This window comes from Chrysochloris asiatica, unplaced genomic scaffold, assembly GCF_000296735.1.
Source record: "Chrysochloris asiatica unplaced genomic scaffold, ChrAsi1.0 scaffold00031, whole genome shotgun sequence".
In the NCBI taxonomy this organism is placed as follows: domain Eukaryota; kingdom Metazoa; phylum Chordata; class Mammalia; order Afrosoricida; family Chrysochloridae; genus Chrysochloris; species Chrysochloris asiatica.
Genome location: NW_006408549.1, coordinates 2,716,784 through 2,734,886, shown reverse-complemented (window position 1 = coordinate 2,734,886; position 18,103 = coordinate 2,716,784). Strand labels below are relative to the sequence as shown.

Genomic DNA, 18,103 nt, shown 5'->3' with positions numbered 1-18,103 from the left:
ACTGTATAGTAAATGAATTACCTCAATAAAGTTGTTATTCAAAAAAAACAAAAAACTTTCAAAGTAGTTGTGGTTATAATTTAGAAAAAAAAAAAAAAGAGAAGATGAATTAAAGTTCTTAAGAATTTAGGGCCAAGAATTATTATCATAATTGGGCAGAAATTAATTCATATAATCATAATTGTTGGTATACATATTCAAAATTGACCCCACACCCATTTTACCAAATGGCGTTTTAAATGCAAAGGAGTTTGGAAAGGCCAAGGCAGAAATAAATGATGGATTCTTACATGCCTTATAAAACGAGTAAACAACAAAAATTCTGCAAAATGGTTTAATAAAGAAAAAACCTTCCCCAAACGCATCCCAAATTTGCCCAATGAAACAATGAAGTAACCAATATGGTTCTAATCATCTGCTTTAGTTGGTTCTTTTTTTTTTTAAACACTCTTAAGAAGTTTACTTAATAATCTAACCTGTTATGAGATTCACCATATGATGAAAGCAGGCTCACAGAAAGGGAGATAATTATTTGAAGAAACACCTTTCCTTCTTTTAACTTAGACAAAGATTATTAGACATGATTAGCAGTTTCTGGGAATTTCTCTAAGGTTTTCCTAAGCACTCTTAAGGTTAGTACTGGAATGTGAATTTTACTTACACATATACTTCATATTCATAACAATTTCAAATGTGTGTGTATAAATATTTATTTTAAAAATCTAGGTTTAAGTCAACAAAAAACTTAATCTGTGCTACACAAGCGAACCGTTCTGTTGGCAAAAATATGTTTTACCTAGATGATTATTAAGCAAATAGGTAGGTAAATTTAATAACATCTGGACAAAATTATTTTAACTAAGAATTATTTTGAAATATTTTTAATTTTGATGAAAGAATTCTAGCTAGTAATCAAACAGTTCTTTTACCAAGGGTATAAAATAAGCTCTTACAAACGTGAAACAATTGACATAGATTAAAACTTTTAAACATTAAATTGACCATTGTTGTTGTTATGTGACATTAATGCCATTCTGACTCATAGTGACCCTGTATATGGTTTCTGAGGAGCGGCTGGTTGGTTTGAACTGCTGACCTTGTGGTTCAAATTGACCTTGTGCTCCAGGGCATTTATCCTCTAGTGCCACACCAGGACTCCAAATTGACCAGAGATCTCAATATAGATCATGAACTAAAGCAAACAAGAATGAGAAATACTACAACTACCAAAATACTCTTTAACAAGAGTAAAAGTAAATCATCAGTAATAAATAAAGTCCTTATTTCATATCCCATAAAAATATTTTCTATCTTTCTGCTCACAGAAGTTGCCAAAATAATAAAACATATTTTAAAAATTAACAATCTAATATTTTTTTCTAACACTTGCACTTGCTAAGGTTTTACTTGAAATATCATTATCAGTATTATAAAAAATAATTTCAGTAACATTTACTCAAATCACTTATTTAATACAAATCCTCTACTTTAAAGTTTTGGTGGGCTCAATTTTAGAGTTTTTTGGTTGTTGTTAAATTCAAAAGAAGCCATTATAATATAAAGAAAAGTTCTAAGCTTAAAAATAAATCCTGTCAATACTGGTGGTGTAGGCTATACACAAATAGAAATCAGTGTAGAAATTGGCAAAATGACAAGAGATCTTGATATCTATTGTTCTAATACTTAAGACATTTCTACAATGAAGAAGAATTGCCAGGTGCACTAGATGCCATTTTCTTTAGCTGATATTAAGAATTCTTTAACAGTCAAATTCAAATTTATGTTTAATCCAGAGACACACCACAAATACTCAAGTCCTATTTTTGTCTAAGAACCTCTGGTGGCACAAGAATTGAGCACTCAGTTACTAAATTAAACACAAAATATAAAACCCACTATCCTCTTGGTGGGAGAAAGATACAACAGTCTTTTTCTGTAAAGATCACAACCTTAAAAACCCTATGGGACCATTTTAGCCTGCCTTAGAGGGTCGCTATGAGTTGGAATAAACCCAAGGGCAATAAGTTTCTGGGGTTTATAGTTTTGCCTATGTCAGAAAACAGTTATGTATGCTATTTTCCCCCTTCCAATTTCTTAATCACTTTTGCAAATGATTACAAAATGTTTACCAGGCCAAATATCTCCACACTTCCCAACCCCACCCACAGACCTTCTTTTTACTCTTCTTTTAGAGCCTGTAACATCAGGGGATTCATCTTTTTAAAACTTTAAGTCTAACTAGTTTGAAGACGTACTCAGAGTTGCTCTCAATGACATTATCCTTTTGAACTGTTAATAATTTCTACAAGCTATTTAAATCCAGTTATTTATAGTTAGAGATCACATCTGAAGACACAAGAAAAGAGCAAACAATGAAGGTAAATATACCAATTTTACAATTCTTTTTGCAATTGAGGTTTTCTAAAGAAGCTGATGGTTGGGGGTGGGGAAAATGTTTCAGTTTTGCAAGCATCTGATTCCACTGAGTAGCAAACAAGCCAATTACATCAGGCTCTAACAGCTGAAATAGATAAAATGGATACCCTTCATTCTGAGTAAGACAGGAGGAGCAGATCATAATACAGGAATGTTTTGCAAGTCGCTTTCTTGACTGAGTTACATTATGAAAAAGCAAACAAGAGGATATTTTAAATACTTTTGTTGATTGAATGAAAGAAAGGATTAAAAACTAAAAAGGAGGATTAATTGTTGGTATATTACTCTTAAAAACAAAACAAAGCAAAAACAAAAAACAACTAAAACTAGGAGATCAAATGTTAACTTATATTGAAACCAAGCCGACTCAACTAAATTCTCAAAAATACCAAAAACAACATTCTAACCTCATCTTCTGGAAATATAAAACATAAAGCAGTTCCTATTAAATAAATGAAATCTTGTGCTTTTTCATATTTCTTGCATTTGAATCACTTCAAATACAATACGTAGAATTTAGTATTTAACTTATCTTTCACAAAATTTTAGATACAATAATGTAAATTACTGAATTTAAAAAATAGGGAGCAACTATTTTGTACACTTATGATTATTTTTATTTATTAGAGATTTAAAAGACAGGCTATCTTTCTACTTTACAATAAAAAAGAGAATATAATTACATATCTATGTAGAACATTTTCTCTTAAAGTTCATTTGTGCTACCCTAAATATAAGAAGCCAAATATACTAAGTATGGAATTGAGTAAAAGCTACTAACTTGTACATTTCTTGAATACCTTTTCTCATATTGCTATAATTTCATTAACAAATTTATCCTGAATTAAGATAACACTTACCTAAAAATTATTAAGAGGAAATATATAGGTGTTTAAACTTTTCCAGAGAAATATATCAATAATCTAGATGTTATCATAGAAAAATGTCAGTACTTAAAATGTGTTTCCTTGCTGTAAGAGGTGGGTTTTCATGATCTGATCCTGGTTTACAATACTAATAAACAACAGACTTTTCCTAAATTACAAAATAAAGGTGGTATGAGAGGATTTTTCATTCACTGAAAAATATGCATTTGTTACTAACAGCAAAACTGATATACATGACACAGTTTTTAATATTTTAGTTATGAAATAGAAACTGAGGTGAAACATTCCATGTATGCCATGTTTAAAAATAGCCTTAAGCTCTTAAGATGGGCATGCCTTTGCAATTTTAAACTTTCAAAGTAATAAAACCATAAATGGAGATAATGGTGGTTGATTCTCCTCAGTATGAATTCTACAGCTAAACTTTTCAAACTCAGCTTTTACAGAGGAAATACGCAAACAAATAATAAAATATTTGGAAATATAAGGTAAGTGTAATCTTTGAAGAAATCTCATTATAGAATTCTAGATGACATGAACCAACTGGCAGTACTCAATTAAAACATTTAATCAGCATGTCGGTAAATATTTTTTCTTAGCAAAAAGTTGGTAAAGAGGACATTTTCTTACTATCTTATTTCAATTCTTTTCCTTAAGAAACTTTAAATTTTTTAGTAAATGAGCTCTAAAAATTTTCATTCTAATCTATATGATTGCTCATGCATGGCCCTATGTACCCAGGGCCACCAGAAATTTTGCAATTGGTCAGAAAATGCTGTTTAGTGAAACACAGCTTTAATTAATTTTTCTTTATGTTATTATTCCTGACTCCATCAAAATCTGATTTTTCAGATCCATGGGGTCAGATAATTTATCTGTGGGTAACATAATTAAATGTTCATATAATCTAGCCCCAACTCTCCGAGATCGTACAGGGCAGTAACTTGTTTAAATTATCAATGCAGTGTCTAGAGTATAGCAAAGACACAGTAAGTATTTATAGGATAAATGATGCGAAAGAAAAAAGTAAACTAAAATATTTCAGTAAATATAGAAACATGAAATGCTCTAAAATGTATGATAAGGTTAGTAAAGTTTATTCTTATAAAAGAATGCTGAGTGGGAGTTTTCTAGCTGTTACTGAAGACTAAGGTTTATAACACAGACAAAGATAAGGTACACATACACCACATTTGAAGAGAGTCCCTAAGCAAATAGGACTATAAAATCTAGCTTTCTAGGAAGTTACACAATGAGCCCCACTGTTCCCAGATCATCATTACCTAGTTTACATAGGAGGTGAATGAGGGTTAAGAGTGAATCAGGCGCACTGGGATGCAATGTTTGTCATGAGATCTTCTTCATTTAAGTCAGGTTGCGGAACACTAAGTTACTCAATCATAGACATTCTGGATTCACTTCCCAGCTGCACTGATTACTAAGTAGGAAACCTACAAACTTTGCCCTGATGCTGCACTGGAATGAAACTGAACCTGGTAAAAGTGCTCTTAAAGACTTGATGGATGTTCCTGGAAGGGGTGGGAAGTGGGGAGAAGCAAACTGGCCTACAATTATGCCTGTCTTGCCTAGCGATGTCTGAGGGTGGGAAGCCTGGTGAAGCAGCCTGCACCAGCAGAACCAGTAGTGACAAAGATAGTTTATCTGGGGAGAAGAACATGAAGCACCTCCCTTACCTCACCCTATGACTCACCATTCTCAGAGATTCTAGAAATACTACATCAGTGATTCTCTTGACTTCATCTGGGAGAACTCAGAAATTAGCAGTAGCAACAGCAAGGAATGCTAGTACAATTCACCCATGCCCCACCTAGAGAAAAAGCAGGAATTTGGACAAGTAGAACAGAAGGGAGATGCAGCTGCCCAACTCTGAAGAAGGGTTCAGTGTGAAACTCTCACCCCAAGAAAACCACACACTCTCTCCACCTGAAAATCTCAGCAGAAACATCCTGCAGTCATCAAACCAGTAAAGCCAGAGCAGGACCCACTACCTTCACATGACTAGGCTTGGTTGATGACCTGTAATCCTTCTCTTCTTCCCCAAACCTGCCTCTAGGAGCTACAACCCTAAAAGGGCTGGGGAAGAAACAGGTGAGATTTAAATCAAATTTCAGATTTGAATTTTCAACTAGTCCAATTTACCAAAAATGAACAGGAAGTTGTGACATTTGTTCAAAGAGTAATATCTGAACCCCTATTATATTCTAATGGTTTCAACTGAGCTGCTGCTACTCAAGAGTTTAGGTCTGGTACCCTGAGTTAATAAGGAGCTCTGGTAGCATAGTGGTTACAAATCGGGCTGTGAACTGCAAGGTCAGCGGTTTGAAACTACCAGCTGTTACACGGGAGAAAGATGAGGTTTTCTGCTCCCGTAAAGATTTACAGCCTTGGAAACCCTGTACAGGGTCGCTATGGGTCGGAACTGACTCCACGGCACATAACCACCATCACCACCACGAGTTACCCATCTCCTCTCTTTCTTGATTAACTTCTGGCTCCAACTAGCCTCCTCACTATAGGCTTAGTAACAGTGCAATTATTACACAGTGTAGGGAAATGGTTGGAGTTCTGGCGTGGTGATGTAGGATAAGGTTGGTGGTTCAAACCCACAAGATGCTCCTTGAAAGCTTTATTCAGGGTTGAAACCTGTATGAATCAGAACTGACTAAATGGCACTTAACATTTAACAATAACAACAATATAGGGAAAAGCAGAATTTGGAAATCACTGAATAATAACATTAACATAACATGCAAGTAAAATTTTACTGAAGATAATTTTAAAATGGCTGGAACAGTACATCAACAGGGAACTCCCAAAGGTTCAAGCAAGATTCAGACAAGGTCGAGGAACAAGGAATGTAACTGCTGACATCAGGTGGATCTTGGCAAAAAGTAGAGATTATCAGAAAGATGTTTACCTGTGCTTTATTGACCATGCAAAGGCTTTTGGCGGTGTGTATCATGACAAACTATGGATAATATTGAGAAGATGAGTAATCCAAAACACTGATTTGTGTTCATGAGGAACCTGTACATAGACCAAGAGGCAGTCATTCAAATAAAACAAGGGAGTATTGAATGGTTTTAAATCATGAAAGGTGCACATCAGGGTTGTATTCTTTCACCATACTTATTCAATCTGCAAACTGAGCAAATAATCCAAGCAATTGGGTTATATGAAGAAGAAAGTGGCATCAGGAGTAGAGGAAGACTCATTAACCACCTGTGAAATGCAGATAAGCATATCTGGATAAGTAACTTTGCATGCCGAAAGTGAAGAGGACTTAATATACTTACTGATGAAGATCAAAGACTACAGCCTTCAGTATGGGTGGCACCTCAATGTAAAGAAAACAAAAATCCTCACAATTGGACCAATAAATAACATGATAAAATGGAGACAAGACTGAAGTTGTCAAAGAAGACAGTGTTTTGCTTAATCCACTATCAACCCTTATGGCAGCAGGAGTCAAGAAATCAAATGACATATTGCATTAGGCAAATCTGCACAAGACCTTGTTTTCAAGTGTTGAAGAGCAAAAACGTAAATTTGAGGACTAAGGTGAACCCGACCCATAGTATCTCACATGCATGTGAAAGTTGGACAGTGAATAAAGAAGGATGTAGAAGAATTGATACATCTGAGTTATGGTGTTGGAGTAGAATATTCAAAGTACCATGGACTGTCAGAACAATAAATCTGAGTTGGAAGAAGTATGGCCAGAATGTTCCCTAGATGCCAGGATAGTGAGTGAGACATTTCTCATACTTTCAGACATGTTATCAGAAGGATCAGTCCACAGAAAGGGCCATCATGATTGGTAGAGGGTCAGCAAAAAAGAGGAAGCCGCCCCTCCCCAACAAGATGGACTGACACAGTGACATCAGCAATGGCCTCAAATGTAACGATTGTTAGGATGGCGCAGGACCAGGCAGTGTTTCATTCTGTTGTGCAGAGGGTTGCTATGAGTCAGAACCAATTGAATGGCACCTTACAACAATAATAGGGGAACTTGGAATTCTGATGTGGCACTGTAGGATAAGCATAGGAGTGCTTGCTAACCCACCAGTAGCTCCTTGGAAACCTTATAAAGGGTTGCTCTGAGTCAGAACCAACCTGAAAGCACTTAACAACAACATATGGAAATTGGTGGTACAGTAGGTTAAGTACTGGACTGCTAATCTCCAGGTCAACAGTTCAAACCCATCAGCCACTCTGTGGGAGAAAGGTGAGGTTTCTATTCCTGTAAAAACTTTGAGCCGCAGAAGTCTTATACATAGGTCATTAAGAGTCGCAATGGACTCAACGGCAGTGGGTATAGGGAAAACTCTACAGTCAGACTTCCTGGATTAAAATTTTGACTCTATTACCTCGATCAAACTAGTAGGCACAAGGATGACTGATGATTTGAACACTGAGGTACCTTAGAAGAAAGGTCTGGAAGTCTACTTCTGAATGATCATGGCCTTGACTAAGAGTCACACTGACTTCATGGCAATTACCTCAACCATCACCACCTGTAACGTATGAGACTCTGACCACTGAGGTTAATCCTTCTGCACCTCAGGGCTCTCAAATGAAAAAAAGAAATAGTTAACAATAGTACCCTCAGCAAAGGATCCTTGTCACAAAAGTGCTTCAAACAATGCCTAACACAAAGTAAGATTTCAATAGATATCAGCTAATGTTTTAACTACAAATTAGTTTATTAGAAGCAAAAGAATACAGCAAAAACTCTGAGAAGTATACATGTAGACCAAACTGCACATTCTACTTGGAACTTAAAAAACTAGTTTGTTATGAAAAGTTTCAGATGCTGAAGTTTCAAACTTAAAGCACCTCAGTCTCAGCAAAAATAGTTCAAGGAGGTGGAAGTCTGGTCGTTTAAATATGAGGTCAAGAACAAAATGAGTTTTCATGATTATAGACAAGGATGGACAGGCGAAAACAACTGCTGTAAAATACAAAAAGGAGCTCAGAAGGCAGCTAAGTTCTGGAAAATCCTTTAAAAAATGGCAACAAGAAATGTGAATTTCTAGCCTATCTAGGGACACATGCTGTTAAAGGAGACTACTCCGGCAGGATAATGATTTCATAATGTCCTTAACTCAGTTATTTAAAGAATTGCACAATCAGTGGTTCAAACCCATCAACAACTCCTCGGAAACCCTATGTTGTTGTTGTTAAGTGCCATCGAGTCTATTCCGACCCATAGCAACCCTGTATAGGGTTTCCGAGGAGCAGCTGGTGAGCTTGAATCACCGACCTTGCAGTTCAAATGGCTTTGCAGTGTGGCGCATTAACCCATAGCGCCACATTCAGGGTCACTATTATTCGGAACTGACTCTAGATCACTTAAGGACAAACAACGATACATTTGTTTGATACCCTCCTTTCATTTAAACTCCTTAACATATGTCTATATTTCTGGCAAAAAGATGTTCCTACTATTGAAGAGCAAAGTGACAAAACTAATTTGGTTTTCTATCAATACAACTAGATAGGAGATTAAAAACACTTATTATTTCCTGGAAAATACACAGTCTGCCAAACTTTATACTGTTAATGAATGAGAGCTACTCTGATTACTTTTTTATTATAGTGAGTGAAATGGAAAAAAACCCTGCCAATCCAATGTTTGCTGTTGTTGTTATGTGCAGTGGAGTCGGTTCTGACTCATAGCGACCCTATATAGGGTTTCTGCTGCTGTAAATCTTTACAGGAGCAGAAAGCCTCATCTTTCTCCCATGGGACAGCTGGTAGTTTCAAATTGCTGACCATTGAGATTAGCAGCCCGATTTGTAACCACTATGTTATGGAGTCCTGCTGTGGCGCTGTGGGTTAATGTGCCAGACTGCAAAGCCGTTTGAACTATAAGCTCGGTGATTCAAGGTCACCAGTCGCTCCTTAGAAACCCTATGCAGGGTCGCTATGGGTCGGAACCAACTTGACAGCACCTAACAACAACAACAATGTTATGGAAGGAAAATGTTAGTTCAATCAGGTCAACAGTTAACAGTACCAAAAAAGAATGATACACTTCTGTGCAAAATATATGTCAGGAAGTATGATGGGAGTCAGTGATGGGATGGTTTCTGGTACTGATCTAGAATGTACTGATCTAGAATGTATATTCTAAAAACTCAAATTAAATATAGAAACATTTTCAGTACAAAGGAATTTCATTCATGACAGTTAAAATGCAAAAAACAAAACAAAGCAAATCTTTCATCATCAAAATACAACATGATAAAGATATTACTAGGGACACAAATCAATCTCAACAACTTATTTGAAATTTCACTGCTTATTTATTTAATAAGTAAACACTATGGCATCAGTATTAAATTAAAAGGTGGTAAGTCACACTGCCCACTCTTTAGATCCTGAATCCCATTACAGTTCCTTTAACATCTCTTCTGATGTAATCCCTCCAACAGTCTCTGAAGCTGACTGACTACACATCCAGAATTGAGGTTATGAACAGAAAGCTCACATAGTCAAAATAACTTCTTCAGACATCAACATTAGCCACAACATATGCTTGGAGTAAAATATCTTTGTTTTAAAATGTAAGGCAGCCAATTTTTCAACATAATCTTCTAACTAAATGACAGTTTAAGAAGAACAAACTATTATAAGTATGTGCTTTTTAGGACTTTTTGGTAAGCTAGTTTTCTTTTTGCCATGTGCTTAAAACACCTTCCTAAATTCCAACATGATGAGAAGATGCACCTGTCCTCTAAGGATGGGCCATCTCACTTTAATTAGCAAAGGAAATGATGGTATATTGAGTTAAGCTATTAATTACTTAAATTAGCAGAATTCACTAAATATATCAGCAGACCTTCCCTAGACACAACCTCCGAATAAAAATTTTAGAAATTACTGAAGCTTTAACCCAGTAGGTTTAGGGGAAAGAAAGTAAAATCTTATTTTTACCTCAGGTAACCAAAGGGATAAAATTATTGAAGAGAAAAAACAAACAAACTTGTCTAGCAGTTCCGGAGGCACTACAACTTTGGTTGTCTTTAACAATTAGGGAATCAATAAATCCAGTTTGTTGCTTACTGGTGACTAATGAAATTTTATTCAACTGTGTAGCAACAATTGTCTTTGATGCAAGTCACTCTGATTTCAAAACAAAGGTTCTGACTTCAATGTCTCAGTATAGACTGATGGACAAAATCTTATAAAAATTTTACACGAACTTAGACAATCACATGATACAATTCTGCACACGCTACACCATCTGTTGGATACAATTGCCAGCACAGATTTCGTGAGCTGGCGAGGGACCGAAATAGTCAAGAATTCTACAAGTATTTCAAAGTGCAGGCTTCTCATTAATTTTAATTTCCTGTTGGCTCTACAAGGCAAGAGTGAGTAGTGAAAAGCACAATGTGCCACATACAGTCAAGTTCTTGCCACATGGACACCTGTAATCATAAATGCTTATCCAGGGCTATCCACTGAAACACTTGGGATTTTTGTATTTATTTCTTCTTTACCCTAGCAGAAATAAATCTGAAATATCTGCAGTTATCTTTTTATACTTTGCTAATACTCATGCAAACATCTGGAAATACTTGAAAATAATCATTTAATTAATGCAAAGCTAATCGATGACAATATGTTTAAATACACTCAACTGTGCTTTCCTCGGTCCATGGGAATGAAGAGAACAAGAAGTTCTTTGACGAAGGAGTACACTACGAGGGAAACTTAGCTAACATCTCTTGAAAAAGCAAAAACATCATCATCTGTATTTCAATAGAGAAAGCAGATCCTAGCATACTATGCTAGTGAAAACTGGTAGATGCAGTGCTGGCTTACGTTACAGACTTTAAGGCTTTCTACAGCTGTGCTGGGTTGCTGACGACTTTCTAAAGGGACTGGCATTGATGCTGTGTTTTAGGGGACTCTTGTAGCCCCTGCCCTGCCATCTCCAATTTCTTTATTTTCTCCCCACACCCCCACGTCATAACTGCTGCCTTATTCTGTTCTTGTTAAGTGCTGTCATGTTGGCTCCAACTCACAGCAACCCTGTATATGGTTTGTGAGGAGTGACAGGTGGGTTTGAACCGCCGACCTTGTGGTTTAAACTGACCTTGTGGTCCAATGCTTATCCTACAGCACTGCCTCATTCTAGGAGGGTGAAAATATTCAGAGAAAGACATGTTTCTCCAGAACAAGGGAAGATTTCTAAAATGCCCACGGCAGTCTAACTGGCAGGGTTGGTACCTTCTCCGGGTTTATGGTTTTCTGCATTTTGCAGCAAAAAGGTTTTTTTCCTCTAATCATACTGACTTGAAAACACAGAGATCAGAGTGGTGGTGATGGTTATCTGCCATAGAGTCGGTAAGGTTTCCAAGGCTGTAAATTTTTACGGGAGCAGAAAGCCTTATCTTTCTCCCATGGAATGGCTGGTACTTTTGAACTGCTGACCCTGAGATTAGCAGCCCGACTCATAACCACTATGCTACCAGAGCTCCTAGGGATCAGAGTAGTACTGCAGAAACCCTAAGAAAGTCAGCCCCAGGCAATACTTGGAGGAGAAGGTGGTTTCCCCACTCATCACCTCCTTGGCCCTTGAGACATCTTCTTCAACGCTGCCCTGGAGGATTCTTGTGCTCAATAGAACACAAGTTGAATAAATATTTAAGAATCATAGTAATCAAGAAATGTTAGCCTATAATTTAGTTTAAGTCTTAATTACCTAATACCCCTTACACTGTAATGATTGCCAATCCAATTCTTGTCTTTTTTTTTTTTTTTTTAATTTGGAACCAATGTTGTAGGTTAACAGATGTCTTTAAAAATATCTGTTATTATTGCAAAATCTTTACATTGCCCAAAATATATCTATTTAAAATGGTACTGAAATTTCTGCAAATCATGATGTAAACACTATTTAACACTAAACAATCTTGATGCTAAGGTTGTTTGGAAATAAGTCTAAGAAACTGAAACATTAAACTAATGCTACAATAAACAAATTTGCCTTTTATTTATTTAAAGAAATGTTCATAGGCATAACCTGAGCAGAACTTTTTATTTATCAGTTAAAATCATTGGTTCAATTAGTCCAAATATATTTTTATCTATCTTCATGAGATCTCAAAACGGGTGAGATCATAAATTAGATTTTCTTCTCATTTCATTACATCTGGCTGAGAACCTCAAGGTCAGCAGTTTGAAACTATCAGCTGTTCCACAGGAGAAAGATGAGACTTTCTGCTCCTGTAAAGATTTACAGCCTTGGAAACCCTGTGCAGGGTCGCTATGAGTCGGAACCTACTCCACAGCACATAACCACCACCACCACCACATTCATAACATGAAACAATAGATGACAGAAAATACAAATATTAAAGATTTAAGAGAAAATGCACACATTTTATGTCACACTGGCTCTAAGAAAAACAACGCTTCCTGCTTGAAACATCTGTTTTGCAGGTGCCTCTCAGAATAGCCTGCACTGAATACGACAAAAGACAATGAAGTGTTCTCTTTCATTTTTCTGTCTTGAAACTTGTTTTCCTCAATGCAGGAGGATAAGCCTTGTTTGCCCCGGAAATAAGGTCAAAACAATTTCAGGTCGTCTTTCGAGCAACCTTGTATTAAAGAGACATAGGATTCATCCAAAATGCAGTTCTCTTTTGGAAAGTAGTCTTGAGATACATCATAAAGAGGAAGGCAAACACATAATCATAACACACTATACTTAGATGAGCCACATTTTTTAAACACTCTAATATATGATGGCATGAATAAGACCAGATTTCCCTTATCATTACCAGCTGGTGTCTTAAGCAGAAATCTGCCTTTGCTTTCAGTCCATTTCCCTACTTTGTAAGCAAAGTATTCCACCAAACCAGTCACACTAAGCTCTTTCTTTCCCAACTCTCTGATTGTCTCTCTTAGAAACGTTTCCTTGTCTCTCATCCAAAACACATGGTCATGTCTATGTTATTCCCATAAATTATAACTTTGCTGTTGTTAGGTGCCATCAAGTCAGTTCCGACTCATAGTGACCCTGTATAGGGTTTCTGAGAAGCAGTTGGAGGGTTTCAACTGCTGATCTTCTGTTTCACAGTTCAGTGTTAATCCTACAGCGGCAGGTGTTGTTAAGACAGTTCTGACTCACAGCAAACCCTAAATATGACAGAATGAAACACTGCGCCATTCTGCATGGTTACTAAATTTGAGTCCATTGTTGCAGAGACTGTAAACCATCTCCTTGAAGGTCTTCTTCTTTTTGTTGACCCTCTACCAAGCCCAAGCATCATGTTTTTCCCCACAGGCTGATTACATGTCCAAAGTAAATGAGAGAAAATCTCACCATCCTCACTTCTAAGGAATATTCTGCCTGTACTTCTAAGACGGATTTGTTTGTTCTTCTGGCAGTCCATGGAATATTTATATTCTTCACCAATACAATAATTCAAATACATCAATTCTTCTTTGGTCTTTAAGATAAATTACAACTTAATACTTCATTAAACTTACATAATTTTCTGACCTACATTCGTATATACAGAGATGTTGCTGTTAAGTGGTGTTAAGCTGGTTCCCATTCACAGTGACCCTGTATAGGGTTTCTATGGAGTAGCTGATGAGTTTGAACCATCAACCTTGAGGTTCAAACTGACCTTGCAGTCCAGTGCTTATCCTACAGTGCCACACCAGGACTCCATATACACACATACACACACACATATAGTGCTTAGCACATGAATGTAAATTGGCATGCAGATATTTGTCATATTAGTTTAATGTTTTAAAAACATTTTTTAATCCCCAAGTAGAAGAACTCCAGCTCTAAGATAAGCTTGAAATATTACAAAAATTTACATATTAGAGCTGCCACTGAAAATATCAATGCTCTGATTCACAAACAGGAATGGGCCTAAAAGGGGTAGTAGAAGGCTACATGTCAAAGGTTATGTGTGTATGAAAATTACCAGCACACTGAAACAGTCCTATCATTGACCACCAACATCCTGAACTCAGTACGCTAATTTCTGTTGAATTTTAATGAGCACGCTATCTAGTAGATTATTTTCTAAGGTAATCACTGTAATTCCTCCCATCCCTGAACACAGAGCTTTGGCAGTAAACTTTGGTGCTTCTTCCATTATGAGGTGAAACCCATTTCCACAATCCTTGAATCTGGACTGCACTGTGACTTGCTGGCAGGAGTGACTGTGCAAAGTCTAAGCCTAGATTTTGGGAAGACTGCTTTTCACCACATAAAAAGTTCCAGCCTGCCTGATGGGACTATGTGATCCTGCTAACAGCCAGGCCAATTTCTAGACATAAGACTAAAGCCATCTTAGGGTGATATTCAGTTTCTGCTAACCCAACAGATGACTGTTTACCTAAGAGACCCCAGTAAGACCAGCAGAAGAACCACCCATGTGAACTGATCTACAAAACTGTGAGGAAATCAATTTATTGTTATTTTAAGGCACTAAGTTTTGGGGTAGCAGCAACAACTAACTGGAACAAAATTAAACCATTTTATTTGCTATTTCTTAACCATTATAAGTTATTCATTACTTTATAGCTAATTTCAGACTGTTTCCTAGAGGCTATTAAGATTTATTCCAACTCAGGGAAGACAGAGTTCTTTGATTCTAAATATTTTACATTATTTATCATGTTCATGAATGATTTAAAGCTTGAATGTCAGCAATCTAAATTATTTAAAAATGGTTTAAAGTAGCTCAAAATGAATACTTACTAGTTCTATACATATATAATCAACACTCATGAAAGCAGTGGTCTAGAAATCAAATGACATATTATATTAGGCAAATCTGCTGCAAAAGACCCTTTTAAAGTGTTCAAGAGCAAAGTTGTCAGTTTGAGGATTAAGGTACGCTTGACCCAAATATTGGTATTTTCAATTGCCTCATATGCAAGCACAAGTTGGACAATGAATAAGAAGGCCATAGAATAATCAACACATTTGAATTATGGTGTTGGGGAAGAATATTTAAGATACCATGGACTACCAGAAGAACAAGCAAATCTGAGTTGGAAGAAGTATAGCCACATGTTCCTTACAAGCCAGAATGGTAATTCTCTGTTACTTGGGGCATGTTATCAGAAGGGACCATTCCCCACTGAAGGTTATCATGATTGGTAAAGTGGAGGGTCAGTGAAGAAGAAGACGCTCCAAAGAAATGGACTGAAAACAATGACTGCAGCAATGGGCTCAAGCCTAACAACAATTGTGAGATTGGCCCAGAACCGAGCAATGTTTCATTCGGTTGTGTACAGGGTCCCTATAAGTCAGCACCAACTCCAAGGCAAACAACAAAAAAAACCTTCAAAATTGAAAAAACCATATTAAGATATAACATATGTTTTCAGGCTAACCTTTTTATTACATTGCTAATATTTGCTAGCAAATTGTACTGAATCTATTGAGGACATATTTTGAAACTTAAAATCATCACCTTATGTAACAACTCAAATAATCTCAATATTCAGAAGTACTTAATTCTACTTAAAATTTATAATCTGAAAACATTTAGAAGCATGTTGTCATATTAAAATGGTTTAAAATTATTTAGAAATTGTAAAACCACATATGCACCTAAAATTTTATATACTGATAAATAAATGTATTTATCAATAAATTTAGATATAAAGGGTCATAGTTCTTTCATGTGACAAAAGACAATAAGTAAAGGTAACATATTATTAATAAAAACATGCTAAAGCCAAAATTTATAGAAATTTTCATTCAATTAAAAATTTTGAGACTTTATTCTTTCAACTTCTGGAAATAGAAGTTCCTAGTTTGTTTCAACAGAACAGCTCATCTGTAGTCTACACATTCTTTAAAAGAAATAAATTATAATACAGAACAGGAAAGAAGGAAAAAGTGAACAATGCAATGAACTAGGCTATTAAACACAGTTTTATACTGTAGCTTATATGCTAAGTAGATATAAAACAAACTATTACTTCTGGTAAACCAAGTGGCATTAACACTTAAAATAGAAATAAATCTAGTGAGCTTTCAAAGTTGAGGCAAATTTCTGAAAGTCTATGTTATATATACTTTCTTATTTATTTTGATAACTGAACGTACTGTCAAAAGTATCTCATGTTTGCATTATTAAAAAACATTTTTTGAAAATAGTCAATTTAGTTTTAAAGAGTCCAATTTCTCTAAATTTGGGCTATAATTTACTTAACCGTAGAAGACACTGTTTACATTTTTCTGCAAGTACATTTCTATTAGAAAATTATAATTCTCATTATTTGCCTACCAAAATACATGGCTATGTAATGAATATTTACATGCAGTCTATAATTTTATACTAACACATATGAACTAAGCTTCTCAGTGTGATAGCACAGTAAACTGGGATTGAACATAAATAGAATTTAAATGTACTTACAAAGTCATAGTCTCCATCTTGAGGAACTTTCCAGTTATCAGGGAAAACATTTTTGGATACAGGGAATGATTCATGCATGTTCTGATTACAGTTTTCATGACTCTTGTTTTTGAAGTCCTGTTTATCAAAGTAGTCCATGAAAGATGGTCTTTGTACTTGTGGTGAAGTTGCATTTCCTTATATAAACAAAGAACATAAGAAGGGTGTTAAGTTCTTATGGTTAAAGTATGGTTTTTATTGAAGTATGATTTCTTTGAGCAATATAATAAGTTTTCAATCATTAAAGTGAAGGCCAACACAGGCAATTTCATGAAGAACAAAGTAAAATAAACTAAAATGAAAAACAAAACAAAAAATATCCAGGTCAAACAAAAATTCAACTAATGATAGGCCAAGATCCAGAACAGTCGCAGATTGTAGGAAACATTTCAGAACTTTGGCAAACTCCTTATCACAATTTAACTACAAATCATTTCAGATGCAGTTGAAATTAGTCAAAGATTGTAAAATTTAAAACCTACTTTTTTTGATGTTAAAATATAAGCCTGCACAGTAATTGTCACTGTGCACCATTAACCACTGTAAGAAATTACAAGGATTTCCCCAACTTCCTCTTACAACTCTGATTCCTCACAGTCTTTCTAGTCAATTCCACTTCCTCCCCAATCCCATAGCCTCATTTGTCATGTTTCTATCAGTGTCTTCAAACCAGAGATGTGAACAGGTTCAGCCTAGTTCAGTCATGGCTGACGAGTGACACCAGAATGGACTCAAATTTAAAACACTACCCAGAAAAGGAAAAACTACATGTTGAAACCCTGTAAGAAACTAAATCTTCTTAGAAAATAAGGGCTGTCTGTGTGTTGCACAGCAACCAAATTTATTGACTGGCTGAGTGGAAAACAGCAGTGCTCTTCTCAAGAATGGAACTCATTGGAGAACAAACAAGATGGCGGATCGGGTGGAAGTGCAGTAAAGGAGCTCTGCCAACAACAAAACAGAATACCCGACCAAGCAGGCTCAGGGGATGGTCCCAGAACTCTGAACCACATATAAAGGAATATTCAGAAGGTTGGAAGGCTCACAGCTGGGGGAATTTGTGGCAGAAGCAAGAAATCTATTGCTTTCTAGTTCAGAATGCTCAGCTGCTCCAGGAGCTGCCATCTTGGGTGAGACCACGCGGGTGAAGGATCGGAGCAGCCACAGACGCCTGGCAGAACCGCAGAGATAAAAGTGTGGACATTCTTTTCTTTTGGTATCTGTTCATTGGTCCCTTGCTATCTGTGTACCTCCATTCTGGTGACTATAGGGGTGCCTGAGCTACTGGGCACCCCA

The 18,103-nt window shown here is 36.1% G+C and overlaps 1 protein-coding gene across 1 annotated transcript in view; it reads right to left on the bottom strand.

The window, feature by feature from the left end:
* Positions 1–18,103, bottom strand: part of STK3 (serine/threonine kinase 3) — a 370,424-nt gene that overhangs the window by 84,287 nt on the left and 268,034 nt on the right. Inside the window, exon 10 of the mRNA XM_006859252.1 lies at positions 16,769–16,944. Within this exon, the coding sequence (XP_006859314.1) occupies positions 16,769–16,944 (176 nt within the window). The remainder of the gene's footprint in view (positions 1–16,768; positions 16,945–18,103) is intronic.